Raw genomic sequence first — 18,160 nt, 5'->3', positions numbered from 1 at the left:
AATCGGGACAAAGATACTGTATCATCATAATTATACATAGAGCGCATCGCCACGCATCCCGCCCCCAGGGATTACATACCATTACATTGCACGATTAATACTGTACGTACTTTTGCTTTGCAAAAAGCGTCACGACGCGTCTTCTGCTTTGATGGCGGGGAGTTCCCAACCGTGTGGTCCAAAGCGGGGTATCACCATCACCTGGCCGGCGTTGTTTTTAACGGGCTTAGAGAATGTGCAAAGTCCTCCCGACTTGCCAAGCTTAGACAGCCATGCAGCATTTATCGTGGTTACTCCTAGAAGATCTCGTTAGCTTGTCTCGGATAGGCGTAAGAAAAGGAGCGTACCCTTCATATACGCGCGTCCAGTTCGAACTATTTCGTGGAAGATGACAAAATCAGGTGGTGAGTTGTTTACGAGGACAGAGCTCGGATGTATGAAGACATCTTCAGTGATACCCAATGCCCTATATGCGACGCCCTTTGCTGTCCTGAATTGTGTCCCACTCGTTTCAGTCGTCTCTACACGGTCCTTGCGGACTGCCACCTGGTCGATGAAGCTAGCTGTCAAGAGCTGTCTCAAGACTTTTAGTTGGAAATCCGAGGGAGGTGGGAGTTTCACAGAGAAGTTGGGTTTGGAAGCAGGGAAATTGACTTGGACGATGTTGCTGATTTGTGCGCGTAATTTGTGTATTTCCTCCATAGCCTATTCAGCAGAGTTAGGCAAGATCTCGCGGACGATGTGTGCGACATCATACCTTCAAACGAACAAAATGGTCAGCACAGAACTTGTGCCCGCCACCTGCATACTCGAAAGCCCCGACCACGGAAAGTGTTTTGAAAATATCGCTCGTATATTTTCCAAGCGACGAGTGCAACTAGAAGAGGGAGATAAACACCTCGCTGTTAACTTAAACACGGAAACGGACATACGTGCTGAGATTGGAAAAACATCTTCCTCTTCAGTCTCCTCTCCTCTTTGGCATTGGAAATCACTTCTACATCTGAATCAGACCCATCCGACTCGGAGTCGGAGGATTCAGCTTGAAGGATGGATTCCTCGTAGAGGAAAGGATCCCCTACTGACAATGCTGAAACGATGGAAATGACATAGGGAAGGCACCCGTGTTGCTGCCCGCTTACAAGCATTCTTGAAAATCGAGGAGCAAGGGGGAACAACGCCATCGCCCTTCCCAAATCCGTAATCTTCGCTATAGAAGTAGTCGGTGTATTTGTCGGATCCGCCTTGAGTGCACCGAGGTTTATGAGAATCCGTTCCGCCTTTTGCAATGCTAACCGATCGGGTGGTGTGGGGAAGGGGAAGTTGACGACAGCGTCGATGTGCATACTCTTCATCTGGAGGACCACTCCCTCGATAGGCATGCGTTGGATTTCGGGTTGGGAAAATTGATCAAAGTAATTTTCGAACAGGGCGGAACTGTAGAGTCGGTAACAGTGACCCGGTCCAGTACGACCAGCTCGACCAGCTCGCTGTTGAGCTGATGCCTTCGACGTCCATGTGATGTGGAAAGATTGAACTCCGGTGGCAGGGTCATATTTTCGCTGGAAACGACTGTCAATACGAAAGAAGACTTGAGACCATGTCATTCCTACCTCCTTGACACGACCGCAATCCACGACATAACGGATGCCCGGAATTGTAAGCGATGTTTCGGCCACGTTCGTTGCAACCACCACCAATCTCGTCCCAGGGGGTGGGGCCTCGAAGACCTTCATCTGTTTATCGCTGGGTAATAGTGAGTATAGAGGCACGATGTGCATGGGAACTGGAATGAGAGTCAGAGGAGCTTTTAAAGAACAAAGTCCAGATCTACCATCGCTTTCCTCGAGTTGGAGCTCAGAATTAACGCCGTCATCCTCATCATCACTATCCAAAGCTTCAGGATCCTGCTCTGCCATTCCGTCATCCACGTCGAGAGCCAAATCCTCGTTGTCGTCTACGCCGAGGTCCAAATCTTCAACTTCGACCGCAGCTGAAGAGGAGACGTCAGAAACACCATTTCATAGACAACCGACCTATTTACCTTGGGAGGGATTAACGTTGCGTTCTTCAGTCTGGAAGATTTCGTGCGCCTTGGCCGCGATAGTCGCTCGGTGTTGCTTCTTTGCATTCAAAACCTTCGTCCCGAACCGTGCTTCGAGTTTGCGACAAACACCGGTAATCTCGTTCTGACCAGTCAAAAAAATCAAGATTCCTCCCGGAGGTAGGCGAGTATGAATCTTGACAGTCTTCTTGATGGCTTCTCCCACGTAGTCTGGAGAGGTTCTGCGACTAAAGTGGACGGTGACAGGATGTTGCCGTGCACCAACACTGATTACTGGAGGCGGGGTCGGGAAGAGTGTCTTGTTTTCGGCAAAGTCGCTGACGCGAAGAGTGGCGGACATGATGATGAGTCGGAGAGGCTAGATACACGGGTCAGTTTACAGTTCTGCACTGAAGGAAAGGGCTGAGTATGTACCTTCGCACCTTCCTTTCCTTCCCTCCACATCTCCTCACGAAGCTTGATTACCCTACTCAGCACACCAATGAGAATATCGGTGTTGATGCTTCGTTCGTGTGCCTCGTCGATGATAATGACTGAGTATTTGGTCAGAAGGAAGTCGGTCGCCAGCTCGCGGAGCAAGACACCATCAGTCATGAACTTTATGCATGTCGAGCTCGAAACCGTGGCGTCGTATCGGATTTGGTAGGAGACCTTGGACGATGCCAAGGATAGCTCATGAGCAACACGCGAGGCCATAGACATTGCTGCTACCCGACGAGGTTGTGTTACACCAATCATGCCAGGGTTGTCTAGCGTGGTGTGGGTTATTGTTGGTATTCGCACCATTGCTTGTTGTTGCACTCACCACTGCCAGGAGTACCGAAACCAGCTTCGTAGAGGAACTGTGGGACCTGCGTAGTCTTTCCACTACCAGTCTCACCACATATAACCACCACAGGATTCAGCATGATGGCCTCCACGATTGGTTGCTCCTCTGTGACGATTGGAAGCAGTAGACGAGCCTCTTCCACATCCGCAGGTCGCTTAACCTCCATAACCTTTATTGAGGGTGATGTCGCGGCGACTTTCGCGGTCTTCAGGACGTGCTGTCCAAAGGTAGTTGTAGGAAGGGCCAGGTCGCGACCAAGAGGGCCACGAATATCTTGAGGACCTTCGCGTTTGACTTTCTTCCGTGGGGGCTCGATTGTCGTGGTAGGAGTTTCCATCGCGGGTGCGTCATCACTGGGTATCGGAGCAACATATCCTTTGGTCATGGAAAGCTGCTTCTGGGCCCAATCTTTGAACGCTAGTTTCTTTTTCGGTGGTGGTTCTGTCTGAGGCTCTTCCTCCATTTCAGATTTGCCGGCGTGAGAACCGTCAGACTCGTATCCTTCCTCGTTTTCGCTGTCTTCTGTACCACCATTCTCGCTATCCGAAGAATCACAAGCAGAATCTGAGCTGTCGAAAGAGCTATCCGAGTCTTCAGGTTCTTGCTCCACTGTCCTCTTGAAGCCCCACCCTCTTTTCGATGCCTGAGCTTGGGGAAATTATCGTCAACAAGAACCACTTTAGGCAAGAGACAGTGCTAACCTGTTTTTGTTTCGTCCGCTGACGAATTTTGGGTTGGACAACTGTGCCATCGGGGTTCCGCCGCAGGGCACTTCCAACCACTGGTGGATCAGACTGAGGCAAAGAGTTGACGACTACTGCCGGTTCAGGCTCGTTAGGCGGAGGTTCCTCCATTTCGACGTCCTTGTGAGGGAGTAAGTAGGGCGAAGGCGATGCGGGTTTGAGATCTTCATCCTCATCCGAATCATCCTCATCGACGCCGTGGACTACATCGTATTCCTCCCGACGGCGCTTCCGCTTCCCGAGGCGCCCGTCCAGTGCTTTCCGCGTCTCGGCATCTTCTTCCTTCTCCAAACGTTCTAGATGCGAAAGAGTCTTTCCGGATCCGAGGGTAGAAGAAGATTGTAGAACGGCAGTCGACAAAGTCGCTTGGCTCTTGCTGGAACGGATAGGCAATTAACGAGTGGTTGTGAGCTCTGGTATTCCCGACGTACGCAAGCTTCTCAAAGATGTGAACGCGCTCCTCTTTCTTCAGTTTTTTCTCCTGTAAAAAATGTCAATCAAGCCCAGACTCGAGTAGGCTAAGCGTGACTTGCAATATATTTCTCTAACCGTTTCTTCTTCTTGCTAGTCCATTTGGCCTCAGTTTGTTCTTGAAGCTGGTAGACACGCCTAGTCAATATCTCCACATTGTTCGACGCAACACGTCACCAACCTCTCTAAGCAGTTTCGCCTTCCGTTCCTTCTCCCTCTCCTCCTTCGACTTGGGAATTAGAATCTCCGCGTTCGAGTCTCGAGGTTGTGACGGTTGTACAGCTGAATTTCCATCGCCATCGCCGGTAGCTGCGTGCTTTTTCCGTTTATTTATCTTTCCCTTCTTCCTAGTACCGCCAGTCGACTGTCGACCTTTCGTATTGTAGATTTCTTGAACAGGTCTTGGAGGCATCGCAGTCAAAGTAAAAGATTTGCCATTGCCAAGACAGCTGGGTCGATTTCTACAGCAATAGAGTCCGATCAGCCCTTTCGGTGTTTGCCTTTGATCGTATCAAAGATCGTCATCCCCTGCTACGAACAACGGAATTTCTTCAGCTTTAAAAAATACTGTCACCGTACCATACCCCGGCCTAACTGGATTTTAAGTTGTTCGCTTTTTATATACTTACAAGGGTCACATTTGAAACAACATGAACATCTCGTTAGATTAAGCTTCCTGAGTTTTGACACCTCGCAGGGTCGACTACCGTTGTGATATGTGATTGCATTGGTATTCAAGAGTCTCATACTAGGACTAAGCTGTGCGATAAATACGTAGGTATTATACAACTGGACAGGTTACAACAATCTACGAGTCCACAGATGAACAGGGAGTATGGATAAACAATTCCATCGAGAGAGATGAGAGCTCGACTAACTGAAACAGTTGAGCAAGAAACGGGTAACAAGGTAAGCTGCATAAAGAAGGGTAATCAAAAGCGATCCAGAAAGGAAACCCTCAACTTCCGTATCGTACGAAGAAAAGAACGCTAGGAGGAAACAGTACAGCACAACCAAGAAAGAGACGCGAACAAAGCTTCGATCTAATTTATAGATTCGCCGGCCCTAGAGAGGCGACACTTCCAGGAGGCGAGAGAGAGAAGATCTGTGAAGGGTGTCGTGCAAAATCCACGCTTTTCCGTAAACCGTCGTTGGCGTCGTGGGTATCATCAATGTTATCGTTCGTTTCGATGTTTTCGTCCGCGTTCGTTGGCGTTAAAGAGGCATTGCCCTTCACGCTGTCTGCCCGTTCGTCCACCTGTCGTTCGGATCCCCGGTTTGTGTCAATGAGAGGTTTGACTATTGAGTGTCTCCTTGGAGGAGGCGAAAGAGAGGTAACATGGTCCAAAACGTCTCCCTCATCCACTGGCGCTTCTCGAGCATCAACGATCGCTTCCTCGAAAATACGGGATGGGGGAATGGCAGATAGCACAGGGGTGTGCATATGAAGGAAACTGGAAGACTGTTCCGGAAAGTTGGAGTTGCATAGGAATGAAAGTCTTTCACCGTTAGGTGTGGAAGGTGTGGAGGTGGTACCAGACGCTTTCGTCAAGGGAGGAAGGGGTATCGCAGAGTTGATGGGAGAGGGAGTTGGGGCGCTGAGCATGCGAAGCCGATGCTTCAAAGAAGAGTGTCGGGAAACCGAAGGAGTGGTAGTATCCGTGCTAGGAGGCGGTGGTAAAGGACCCATTGGAGGTGGGTAAGGAGAAGTCAGGGAGCTGCGGTTGCTGTGCGTGATAGGTTCGGGGATGGTGTCTAGTGCTGGTGCTTTTCCTGAACTTGAAGAGCGTCGGTGATGCGATTTGCTGGTCATACTCGGATCGACCTCATCGGGCCTCGGCGGAAGGGTGGCCGAGGGAGGTGGTTTCGGAGCGATCATGGACAGACGCATAGCACGTTGTGCTACAGAGTTGCGGAATGATGTTTTCAATGCGGGTGGCATGGGTAGAGGGGGAGGTGTGGGTGTGGAAGGCTCTTCGGGTTCCGGAGCAGGTGGTAGCGCAGAAGTTGGCGCTGGCTTAGGAGGTGGCGGCATGGAGTGTCGCATTGCCCGCGTTGGTCCTGTACTCGTACTTCCACTTTGAATGGACGAGGCCCCACTCATCGAAGAGGAGATAGACGTCCGCTTCGAAAACGAAGGTACTGTAGAAACACTACTCTTCTGACTTCGAGCTGAAGAGTGAGTCGATGCTGTGCTTGGGACATCGTCGAGGCCGAAAGGATGGACGTTTAATTTGGTCACGGATGCGTTGGAAGGGACGGCGGGAGGCGGGCCAAGAGGCGGTGTCGATCGACGGGGTAGTTGCCTTGACCAACGTTTGTTGGTGGTGCCGGAACTGCGTTTGGTGTTCAGGCTTGAACGATCTACGCTAGTCGTGTTTTCCGAACCATATGTCGAAACGGATTGCAACGAAGGAGCACGAGGGCGTGGTTGTGCGGGAATGGCGAACGTAGTGAAATCTACCGGGCTAGTAGGAGGCTCCGTCTCTGCCCTGTCGAGGGATGGCCGTTCAAATACTGTTGTCGTTGTCGCATCGCGATTCACATATGTGAAGGCAAACTCATGATTTGTTGGACTGGTTGTGGTCGGTCGTATAGAGTTCCACCGCCTTCTGGGAGGAGGTTGGAGTGACAGAGAACCCAGAGACATCGCCCGATTTTGTCTCGTTTCCTTCTGAGGGAACAGCTGCACAGGGTCTATCTCCTCGGGCTGGATCCACTGGTCTACCTGACGATCCGCAAGCACCTTGCGTTCCTGACGTTTACCTGAGGGGCCAGAGAGGACCAAGGTGCTGCGACTGTTAATGTCACTGGGTGGTGTGATCGGAGAGGAGGTGCTGGGCGCCAAGTTGTTACTCCGAAGCTTCAGGAGGTTGTTCCCCATACTTGAAAACGAGCCCTCTGCCTCACGTTCGGAAGAACGCCCATCAAGGTCAATCGAGGTAGCACGGGAATTGGACCGAGGTCGGGAGGTAAATAATCCTTTTAACGCCGAGACCGCGCCAGCGGGGGCTGGCTTGGGAACCGTACTCTGAGACCTGACCGATTGGGAAGAAATGGAAGAGGCATAGTTGGGATCTGGCGGAGACCCGATGGGCGGGAAAGAATCGTAGGCGGGCGATGGTATGGCTTTAGCTTGCAAAGTAGTGGCGAGACCCTGCGCTCGAATCGAGAGCATGACGTCCAAGTCTCCACGAGGCTCGTAGGCACTTGGTGTTGAAGGAAGCCCAAGGCCCGCTCTAACAGTCCTGTAAATAATTTATCAAGTCAATAAACCGTCGTCGTACCAATTGCGATTTGATACGTACCGTTGTCCTAGGATAGCGTTCTTGATGGTTGAAATCCATTTCTGCGACTCAGACGGGTCGGTAATCTGGAGATGCCATATGGTTTGAGGGGCTTTGTCGGTCCCCGGTTCCGGTTTGGGTGCAAGCCCGCCCACTTCCAACCCTCCTACTTTAACAACGCTCCGGCGCCCTCCAACCTCGTCTTCGGCAACGAAGATTACACTGTCTTCGTTGATCTCTAGGCGCTCCAGTTCTTTTTCGTCGGGTCCTGCTGACTTGAAGACGTGGAGATAGGAAGTGGTCGGGATGGCGCCTTTGGAAACTAGGGTAACGGGTGACGTGAATATAACATAGCGATTCTTCCAGTTCTTTGATGATAGGGTGAATATCCGCATTGATGTGGGCTGTGTGTATTTCGGGAGGTAACCGTTGCATGTTAGGAAAGGGTTGAGGGAGAGGACATTGGTTGGGAATGAAGGGATAGGGGAATGTGTAATGGAGTTGGATCTTGCGTGAATCATAGAGCCTGACCTATGCCTCAGAGGAGAAGAGACAGCAGAGACCATGGTGGGGGTCGTTACCGAAGATACATTTGTATCTAGGTAGAGGTTCTTGTTTTCGAAATCTGGGGCCGATTCCGAGTTTCTGGCATTGCCAAACCTTCGGAGTTCAGAAGTGTCAGCCGGGGTACGTAACGCGTCCTCGTCGTCGTCGTCTTCTGTGCTGTCTTCCTGCGACTGCGAGTCCGGTTGGGCCATATATGGTGAGATGCCTATCGCCTGGGCAGCCATCTCACGCAGTCGATTCCGCTCTTCCACCTCGAGGTCCGGAGGGGGCGCACTAATTTCTATTACGTCCGGTAGGATAATGGGCAATGGCGGTTGACGGATTATGGGTCGTTTGCGGCCAAATTTCAATCCAAGGGCATCAGAAGCGGCGCCTAGGAGACTGCCGCGGTTCTTCCTCGAGTTGAAGCCAGAGTTTACCCTGTCCGTGGACGATGACCGTGTTGAACTGTACGCCGCGAATGGCGTAGAGCCCATCGTCCTTGTGGTCTTGACCGAGTCTGCGTCCGTATTGCCTAAAGGAAACACGTCAAAGTGTTAGTCTACGCGACATCCATTGCGCAGATAGAGCTCCAGCTCACCCATATTGTCAGGCCGTGGTGGGGCTCCAGGTCGCAAGGGGGCCTTACCCTTGTCTTTCGACTTGAAGGACTGCAGAGAAAGGCGACTCGCTCTCGACGTTGGCAACTCTGAGTCGGGGCTGTGTGGCTCTTGGGAGAAACGAATCGGGAATATGGAAATAGTCGACGTCGGGCGTGTGGTCGTCGTGGTCGTCGTGGTCATCGCGCTCGTCGACGATGAGAAATAGTGGCGACGAGTAAAGGACTGATTATGGCGAACGTCAGAGGAAAAATGACATTGGAGGCGGAAGAAAGGAGACAGCGCCCAGTCAGGTTATGAAGAAATATGGCTAGAATAAGAAGACTGACCGTGACAGTTGCATTGGCATCATCACGCCTAAATCGCTCCGGAGCCGTAGTAGGCCGTGACATTCCCTGACGTGCTCGTTGTGGGCGATCGCCCCCAGCGCTGCTGGCGACAGTGAGCAAGTGGGTTGTGGAGTTGGTGAGTGTCGGTTCTACAGGAACTGTTGACCAGCTTACAGCAGTACCTTAACATCCAGTTCGCCCGTTGGTGCCTTGACCGGCCTTTGTTACCCTCCAGCTCGGCATCTCGCCGCCCTGATCTTCCAATCCGACCGCATGGATCCCCTATCCCATTTTGATTGCACATGCCCGGAAGCAAAAAGAATTCTAGTTCTTTTCATTATAAAAGCAACTTCCTCCAGCCAACCAGAGCCATTAAAACCAACAACGACCTCTTGTCCTACCGACCCGTTATCGGGGCCTCCGAATGTGTTATGTATGTACATTGGTGTGAAAAAGTGTATTGCTCCATCGCATCCTCTTCATCAGTCCCTGGAACACAACGTGAAGAACTTCCTTTCCAATCAACAATGCCCTGTGACTTGGGAAGAAAACCCCGTCATCAAAGGACACGAGCCATGAATCCCGTGGGTCCTTTCCATTAATAGTGCTGTCTGTCAACCAAGGATGAGCAAACTTCCTTCTTGGCCGCATAGAATCACCTACTCACCTTTAGTTAGTGCAGTTATGTTTAGGCGATCGCCACAGGCGCCTTCAACCAGGTCCTGGTGAATGCATCCTCTGATAGGCCCCGCCAAATCCTGCAGGCATCATATGCCCTGGCCTCATATGCTGCACATTAGCGGGATGGCCATGCATCGAGTCCGTCCTTCGCACATCGTTGAATGGGTGGTCAATATTCTCCCGGCGAGGTTGGGCAGGAAGTAATCCAAGCATTCGCCTAAGCTCTTCGTTCTCCTTCTCAAGACGAGCGAGCTCGATTTCGCGTTCGAGGGCGTGATCCGCAGCTTGGGCTGCAGTCCAAGGTTCTCGTTCCGCAGCCTCGTCAATGGGTGATGGTGGCGGATCCACGTCCTCTCCCCCTTGTGCTCTCAATAGCTGGCGGAGGAGATAGGATAGACGAGAAAAGGCCACTGAGATGGCTGAATCCACTTGCAGTTCAGCAATGGCATTTTGCTCTTCCAATGCTAAGAGTTTAGACTCGAAGTCTCGGATCAGTGACAACTCGCGTTCTTGGACATGTTGCTGAAAGACATAGACCGAGAATAAGCGTCTATTCCATTCCAGAATTCGAAATAGAACTCACAGCACGATTCCGGAACGTAGCTAGATGTGCACGCCCATGAATGATTGGCCCAACAGTGACGACAGAGTATACACGTACTCATCAGTGTTTCCAAGGTTTGCTCGTATTCTTTGATCAAGTTGCTCAATTGCTTGTTATCATGCGCCAATGCCTGGTTCTCGGCACCCATAGCTCCGTTCATCTGCTCCAGAGCCGCATCATATTCCTCTGTATCCAACGAATCTGTCAGAAAGAGCCGCACGTAAACCTCTATCAGAATGGAACCCCGACGAACCTTGGGTTTTGTCCAAATTAAACCTGCACCATTGCAACGCCGGTTATTACCCGCAATCCACAAACGATATCATGAGGGCTCACTTTCGCAAAACAAATCCTGTCTGCAAGTTGGTCGCTTGGTGCTAGATGGATGGAATTAGGATTATCGTCACCATAATGTGAACGTGAAAGGCTCACCTTGATCTTTCCGGCCATGGTATACAGAGAGACCGACATGCTCTGGTTCTGGCTCAGTTGCTCGCTGAGCTGAGTGATTAGAGCCCATAGTTGGGCTGTAGGATCAGCCTCATGACCGTCGACAATCGCCATTGTATTCTTCGTTGTTTAGCGTTCAATAAGGCCAGTAGTTCGAGGTTCGAATCGCCCAATCGTCCCTTCCCTCGTACTTGAAGTGGTCCACGAAATTACTGGTGGTGGGTGCCGTTGGCGTCGTTCGATTCCTCTTTATACGAGAATGGTGGGAGACAGCGTGCCGGCGAGGTGACCACAGTTGCGGGCCTAGAAGATGTAAGGCGACAAATCACTTGTCCAGCAACATCGAGAGCCTACTACGTCGACAGAAGAAAAGGCGGTCACAGTGGTGTTCGTCGATGCCGTCAACCCTCTGTTGATCGGAAGATATGTCCGTTGGGGTAAGGCGGTGCTTCAAGTGTGCCAAAGTCCGCAGGCTGCCTGAGATTGAAATGCTGTCGCTCCCGAGTCCCGCTCAAGTCATGTAGCGATCCTTCAATTGGCGCAATCGGCAACTTCGACATGCTTCATGAATAGGCAGTTTTAAAGAACAAGATAATACAGGAATATTATACGGCGGGTAAAGTACAAGGTTATGAGTAGTTCGATGTAACAGTTGAAAGGTCTGACACAAAGAGAGCGAACAACTTGGAAGTCGTCGGATGTCGTAAATGAAGAAAACCAGAGCAATGTGGAAAGCAAGGCAGAGAGCAAAGATAATAGCATGTAGTCATAACAAGGAATGCAGGACATGGAGAGCGAGAAAGAGAGAAGGCATATGTACATAAAAGTTCGTGGAGCGGCAATTAAGGCGGGACAAGGGAAGAATGAGCAAAACTCTTTATCGAGAGCTAGCGATAAAGAGCGACACTTGGTAATGCTTGTATGCGATCGTGAAGACCACTAGCGCACCGCTGTCCCATCCGAATCCAGTCATTCCACGCGGCTTCGTCGGTGGCCAACAGGCGGGTGAGCGCCCAAACCGAGTTCAAATCATCATCAACGCGTTGTGTTGTGTGAGGGTGATTTGCGAACATCTCCTCCGCCACCAACCAAGCCTGTGACAGGAATTGAGTTCGAGGGTCTATCTGCCAATTGCCTTGGTCGTCCCCTGGAGCACCGGCAGAAGTGGAATACCCTTGTTGCTCCGCTGGTGGCGGAGGCAGTGTGCTGCTGGAAGCCTCGGGGTCTTCGTTTCCAGAAGCTATTGTCGAGGTATCGATGTTGCCAACCTCAGTCCCTGGTATGCGATCCTCACCATCGGGGCCAACTGTGGGCGGCACGACATCAAAAAGAATGTCGTGGTCACCACTGGGAGGTGGAATAACCAAAGGAGGAAGAGAACGAGAGGGCGGCCGTCCAAAGAGCTCGTCAATTTGCGCTGTGAATGACTCGAGGTCTTCCGGCTTAAAAGGACCTTCAGCTGGTGGTTTGAATAACGACTCCATGTTTAAGGCTGAATCCATGTTTCCATTCGGGAAAGTGCCTTCAACGTCAGGACCGGCTGAGCTCGTCACCTCCGGGGGATAGCTGGTTTTTGTAGCAGGAGCCGAGCCAGGATAGGCAACCTGTGGCATAGGTGGAACGTTGTGCTGATACACGGTAGGTGGGGCTGAGCCGGATAGGGGTTGGGAAGGCTCTTCACGAACGGTTAATCCTAGCTGCGTATTCACGGTCAGTGGTTTCAAACCTCTGTCGGCCAGCATCCCCCGCTTCGGTTTGCAATCCGAACGACTCTCGCAGAATGAAGCTGGGGTGCCAATCCTAGTGTTCAACGACATCGGCGTGCCATACACCGAGCCTTTACCGGACAACTCTTGGGGCCCAGGCGTTTGCGGAGGGAAAGGTGACCCCACCCGGGAAGAGAATGCTGAGCCGAGCCCGATGAGCGTAGTCGAAGGGGTCAGATAGTCGCTGGGACCTGGCGAGTCGTGATTCAGAGGGAGGGGCAAATCAGACGGATATATCGGCGCCGGTGTAGGGACTACTTTCTGTCTCTTGGGAGGAGGCTCGTCGGCGGTAGATAGGCGACTTGAGCCAGGCGTCGGATCAAGAGCATCGTATATGCGTTTGGCAGTTGCACGTTGGGGTTTAGGGGCGGCAACCAATTTTAATTGTTTCATGCCAGTGGGGCGATCCTGAGCATGAAGTTGGCTTGAACAAGAACTAGTATCCAGACCGTCGTACTTTCGCTTGGAAGTAGAAGGCAGACCTGTAGCTTGTGAGGTTTCCTGTTTGATTTCAACTGGAGGTAGCAGTATCGCCGTCGATGCTGTGGTTGGCGGGTCAGTTGAGTGCTGGTCTGTAGTATATATGAAAACAAAGCTTACCTTGTTGATCCATAGCCGTCATGCCAGCAGTTACCGTGCCATCGAGCTGGGCATGATAGCTTAATGGTGTCCCTCCTGCGTTGAGAAGTTGTATTGCATCCCGGGTTGAAATTTCGACTTGTTGGCAGGAACCAGAGGCAGACCTCGCAGCGCCGGTCGCCGCATTGCCATTACTGAACGCGGCGGGTTTGGAGATTCGAACTTGCATTGGGTATAGCTGCTGGCGTTGCCCTAGGAAATGTTGACCATTGGCCAGGAGGTGCATGTCATGTTCACCGTAGCCTAGACCGAACAAGTCTGAAGTGTCAAGCTTCCCCTGTTTCCCCCGAGCCAGTACAGATCCTCGTTGCTGAGGCAAGTCATCGCCGCGGAGCGAAGGCTGGCTATACGATGGTTCTTGATACACTGGATAGCCCTTGTCAATGTGCACCGTAATTTCTGGAACGAATTACTCACCCGATGGACAAGGATGCACCGAGGCTGCTTTTTGGCGCTCTCGCAGGATACTAAGTAACTCTCTCCTCTTGCTCGGGTTCTTCGCGATTTTGTTGGGCAGCTCTCTAGTCTTATCTCTGAGATCCTTCGCAGCTAACCTGAATAGTTCGTCGACCCATTTGTGGATGTAATTGACCTTGGGCCCGAGATGGCCCCGTTTGAGAGCAGCGTCCCCAGAGCGCCCCAGTAAGGTATTCAGCACTTCGCAGCAATGATCAAAGAGGAGCGTCTTGCTCTCGTATTGCCCAGCGCATGTAGCGTATCCAGAACCTTCCGACGGGTCGCTAGGACGGCCTTCCCCAGTGAGAAATGCTTCAAGCGCCTGGAGCTCCTCCACGTTCTTTGGGAAATTGGGATCGGGCAAATCCATCGCGTTTCCTTTGAAAAGCCTGGCTGACCATGCGGGGGGTTAGCTGGCTCTACAAGAGAAGGCCTAGGCGAATACACTCACGCGTTACTTCAAGCTTTTAAGGAATTGGGTAGGAAGTAAGATTGTCGCAGAACGAAGAATAGATAGGTAGAATAGATAGGCAGACCAGCGCTCCAGGCGAAAGTAAGAAGGAAATAAGATAAGGAAGAGATGTACGGAAGAGAGAAGAACTGGGGGGCTTTGGAGACGTTCGGCATATTGACTTGAGCAGACATGAAATAGTGAATTCGTTAACGACGAGACAATAAAGTCAAGAACAAGTACGCGCACAAGAACTCCTTGTGCGTCCATTCCAATCCAATAATCTCCCGACGCTCGGCTGGTGGGTTTGTGGCGTCGTTTGGCTGAAGATACCTTGGTATCGGGCATGCAATATCCACTGTGTGGAGAATTCAAGAGTTCGCTGCAGTCCTGTAATTTTCTTCAACCATTCGCAGTCCTTCAAATCTAAAGCCAAAGAATTAAAACGGTCGATGTCAGACGTCGGTCAGCGTGTCCACAATGACGAGATTTGTAGGCGCACCCCTTCTCAACCAGCTTGTGTAGTACTTAGTGGATCCAGAGTGTGGTTAGTTTATTGTGTTGTACTCTAGCCTGTTTACTGGTACTTTCCCCACGACTCGGAAACGGAAATAATTGGTCCGCATAATCGGCGCTGGATAAGATAGCTATGAGTCGGTGTTGTCAGTAGATGTTGTATAGGTGAATTTTCTTGTTGTCATATTTCACTGTCAGTATGGGTACGGGTGTCTTCTGAGAATAATTATATAGTATGGCCGTGTCAGAGGAAACCAAACTCAGGCTAGGTTCGGGGTGCAACATAATGCATGTGGGCGCGCAATTCTTCGCGGGATATGAGGTAATAATCGCCTCGAGCACCTTCGAATTTTCATTCGTTGTTGCATGAAGGCACCGATAGCTCAGGCGGATATAAATACAACAGAACACAACGTTCACCGTAAGCAAAAGGCGGGTTTCGCGTCGAGCGGGGGGTATTCCACATTTGCAAACAGCTGGGAAGGCATACTACTATAGCGACTAATGAGTACTGTCACAGAAAGTAACACATACAAAGCATACAATGGCCTCCAACTCGGAGAGGGGAGACGGGACGTAGCAAATACATTTCACATAGCCTATCATGAGATCGACATGGCGGCCGACTTGTTTTTTGTCGATTTTTTATTACCGCCACTGACATTGCCTTTCCTTTCCTTCGCAACTGAAACTCCTTTCGAATTCGAAGCGGTTTTGGATCTGGAAGAACTAGGTGGTTGAGGAGTCCGTTCTCTCGCTCGAGATCGGCCTCTCAGACCAGATGAGAGCGGGCCTTCCTCCACAGACTCCTCTTCGCTAGAGGGGTCAGATCTCGAGCGCGCACGATCCGCAACGTCCTCATCTTCCCAGTCCTCTTGGCGAGCCTTTCCTTTGCCTTTGGAAGTCGATGCATGGAAAGGAATAGCCGAAGTCGAGTTGCTTCGCCTCATCCCAGAAGCTGACGTCGACGCGGCATCCTTTCCCTTCAAGGGACTGGAATGTGCGAGTACGCTGTCGTCGTCGTCGTCGTCGTCGTCCGTTGGAGAGGCATCTCTCCTCTTCCTATCCGTCGAGGGTTTGAACGAGACTGCCCTTCCCTTCGAACGACTTCTGTGCACGATACTCTTCTTTCTCCCGCCTTCTGACCGACAAGAGGAAGACTCTCGTTCAGACGGTGTGTCAGGAGGTGCTGTTGCACGTGAGAAATCAGGATGGTGATATGGTGGATATGGATAATGTTGGTGTGGGGGTGTCGCGTAGTTATAATGGTGGCTCATCCTATGATGAGACGAAGAAGGCGTAAAAGGTGGTTGCCCAGGGGGAGGGCCAAAATGTGGAGGCATTGCACCCGGATTCCACAGTGCCGCTACTACTCGCGAAGCGACCTGCGACACGAAGTAGTCCGAGTGAGGATCCGGCATCGGCGTATAACCTCGACCGTGCTGTGGTACATTCGGAGGTGGCATAGGCGTGAATCCCCTGGTGTATTGAGATGGACCAGGAGGTGGGGGAGGTGGGTATAAGGGTTGCGCATAGGGGTATGTCGGGTTGGGCGGATGTTGACTGTAATAAGGATAAAAATGGTTGGGATGTTGGAGCGTTTCGCTTTCAGATCCAGAGTCGTCCGCATCTTCAGACGGGGATGGCCGAGGTCGAGATTTAGACCGACGCTTGCGCGGCGATCGCTGCTGAATGCTTTTCCTGGCATCTTTGGCTTTTCGCCCAGCGAGACGTTAGAGACACAATTGCAGGATCTATGAGACCGTAGCTCACCTCGAGTTGGAGACCCCCCTTCAGACACATTGGGATCGGGGTCTCGGTAACTTGTGAGCTGCACCTTGGACGAAGAAGCGACACTGTGCTGGGGAAAGCGCGAGGGACCCGCGAGTGTTTCTCCCGGAGAAGCTGAGGGTGGAATGCTCCTCTTCCGCTTTCGACGGCTAGAAGGTTCCGCTACTGGGTGGTCCTCGTTCATAGAATCTGGTCTTTTATCTATGGAGGGAATATCGACAGTTGGGAACTTTGTATTCACTGAAGACGCGGTCGGGCCTCGAGAGGCCTTCGGAGTTGACGCAGACGTCGTCGGTGTGGAGTCTTCCGGGGCCCCTTCCCGTTTTTCCTCGCGCAGCCGCTCTCGTCGCAATTCACCCTTCGTCGGGGATGTGCCAGGTCTTCGCTCAACGCTGTTCATCGAGTGATGTGAGGCGCCTTCGAATGGGGTCTGCCTTTCGATAACAACTTCTGGGACCAGTTTGCCAGGTACCTTGGGTTTGGGGAAAGGTGAGGAAGTCGCACAAATCGGCTTCTGAGCCTTCGAGGTTGAAGGAATGTCTTTGGGCTGTGACTTTTGGGCCTTGGGAGTACGAGGCGTGGATTTCGCAGGTTTGAAGGACGTGGAGGCGATTGGAATTTCCGGTGTTTCCGGAGGGGCGTCAATGGAAGGCTCTTCCTGAGGGGGCGGAGTCGAGAAAAGTTCATCAGCAAGGGAGGAGAAAGTGGGTTGCATGGAAGTCCTGGATAATGGTGGTGTCTGAAGCTGCGTTTGATGGTCAGCTTTCACAATAGGCGCCTTGAAAGCCGGGGAAGCCTTGGGTTTAGGCGGAGGTCGTTGAACGATTTTCACAATTTCAATTTCATCGTCGCTGTCCGTTGAAGATGCAAGGTATTCAGGCTCTTGGATGTCTTCGGGAATTGCTTCTTCGGCAAGATTGAAATTGAGTTCGTCCTCGGAATCAGATTCGCCCACAGGCGGGACACCCCTGCTCCTCCGCACAGTCGACTTTTCGGTTTTTTGTTTTGGCGTTTCGACATCCACTTCAACGTCGGCATAATCCACGTCGTAAATGTCTGAGCCTCCGGTCCCGTAGGCATCCGTACCGTCGTTATCCAAAGCATTGGGGTCCACAGGGTCGTCCTCGGGTTCGCTCCCTAGGACGTCGCGCCGCAGCCTTTCCGTCTCAAGGAACTCCTTCAAGTCTGCAGCATCCAGGGGATTTTGAGGCGTGACCGGTGGCACAGGGTCCACCTTACCTTTAATCTCCAGCACCTCTTCCTCTTCCTCCTCTTGATCTCCTTCTCTGTCTTCTTCCTCGTCTCCACCGTCGTCAACGTCCGCAAAAGCATCCAGCTCATCATCATCATCTTGGTGCCCATCATCCCCTGCCCGCTCTTCGCCGTCCTCCTCCTCCTCTTCATCCTCGTCCTCACCAGACTCCTCCCCATGTGTCTTCTCCCCATTTCCAAACCACACTGTCTTCGACTTCCGCAGCACCCCGTTGTCTTTGACAATCCTCCCAGAGACAATGTCGACTATATCATCCTCGTCCAGGCGGCGGGTATACCGTTCCGCCAATTTAGACCATACATCAAGTAAACGCAGGGCCGATGCTTGCCGTTTCTGTTGAAAATCAATATCCTCTGGTGACGGGGTTTGACCAGTTGAAGGTGCCGGCGTCTGGTGAGGTTTCGGTGTCGCAGAAACGCGAGATCGCTGCTGGGCGGACGAGACTGAGGCAGAACGGTGTGAACTACTCGTTGCGGACGGCGCCGACGATGGTTGTTTGGGCAGATATGGACGGGATGGCGGTGGGGATGCAGAAGGAGTGACGAGAGGCGGTTTTTGATGAATTTTTAGTGGAGGAGGCTCCATTAGCCCAGACATTGGGACTTGCTGCGAATGCGCCAACGACTTGAACTGGCGGCGAAAG

At 51.8% G+C, this 18,160-nt stretch overlaps 5 protein-coding genes across 5 annotated transcripts; all 5 read right to left on the bottom strand.

The window, feature by feature from the left end:
• Position 1: 1 nt before the first annotated feature.
• CC1G_02923 (DHX37 protein) lies at positions 2-4,520 on the bottom strand (the record flags this gene model as incomplete). Its single annotated transcript, XM_001835783.2, has 11 exons — positions 2-296; positions 348-705; positions 758-877; positions 933-1,786; positions 1,835-1,993; positions 2,045-2,423; positions 2,480-2,814; positions 2,871-3,537; positions 3,596-4,013; positions 4,069-4,118; positions 4,290-4,520. The coding sequence occupies 11 exons, from the start codon at positions 4,518-4,520 to the stop codon at positions 130-132; spliced, it is 3,738 nt and encodes a 1,245-aa protein (XP_001835835.2). The 3' UTR covers positions 2-129.
• A 636-nt stretch (positions 4,521-5,156) lies between these two features.
• Positions 5,157-8,744, bottom strand: CC1G_02922 (hypothetical protein; the record flags this gene model as incomplete). The annotated part of the gene is made up of 3 exons (XM_001835782.2): positions 5,157-7,356; positions 7,417-8,476; positions 8,543-8,744. 3 exons carry the CDS (start codon positions 8,742-8,744, stop codon positions 5,157-5,159), a joined length of 3,462 nt encoding a protein of 1,153 aa, XP_001835834.2.
• An 857-nt stretch (positions 8,745-9,601) lies between these two features.
• Positions 9,602-10,739, bottom strand: CC1G_02921 (hypothetical protein; the record flags this gene model as incomplete). Its single annotated transcript, XM_001835781.2, has 6 exons — positions 9,602-10,093; positions 10,155-10,174; positions 10,233-10,361; positions 10,429-10,451; positions 10,512-10,552; positions 10,608-10,739. 6 exons carry the CDS (start codon positions 10,737-10,739, stop codon positions 9,602-9,604), a joined length of 837 nt encoding a protein of 278 aa, XP_001835833.2.
• A 773-nt stretch (positions 10,740-11,512) lies between these two features.
• On the bottom strand, positions 11,513-13,856 carry CC1G_02920 (hypothetical protein; the record flags this gene model as incomplete). Its single annotated transcript, XM_001835780.2, has 3 exons — positions 11,513-12,933; positions 12,992-13,396; positions 13,448-13,856. The coding sequence occupies 3 exons, from the start codon at positions 13,854-13,856 to the stop codon at positions 11,513-11,515; spliced, it is 2,235 nt and encodes a 744-aa protein (XP_001835832.2).
• Positions 13,857-15,055: 1,199 nt separating this feature from the next.
• On the bottom strand, positions 15,056-18,114 carry CC1G_15005 (hypothetical protein; the record flags this gene model as incomplete). Its single annotated transcript, XM_002910628.1, has 2 exons — positions 15,056-16,167; positions 16,227-18,114. The coding sequence occupies 2 exons, from the start codon at positions 18,112-18,114 to the stop codon at positions 15,056-15,058; spliced, it is 3,000 nt and encodes a 999-aa protein (XP_002910674.1).
• Between the last annotated feature and the right edge of the window lie 46 nt (positions 18,115-18,160).

The sequence above is a fragment of the Coprinopsis cinerea genome, assembly GCF_000182895.1.
Source record: "Coprinopsis cinerea okayama7#130 chromosome 8 map unlocalized cont3.8, whole genome shotgun sequence".
Taxonomy (NCBI): Eukaryota; Fungi; Basidiomycota; class Agaricomycetes; order Agaricales; family Psathyrellaceae; genus Coprinopsis; species Coprinopsis cinerea.
This window is presented reverse-complemented; position numbering and strand designations above follow the sequence as displayed.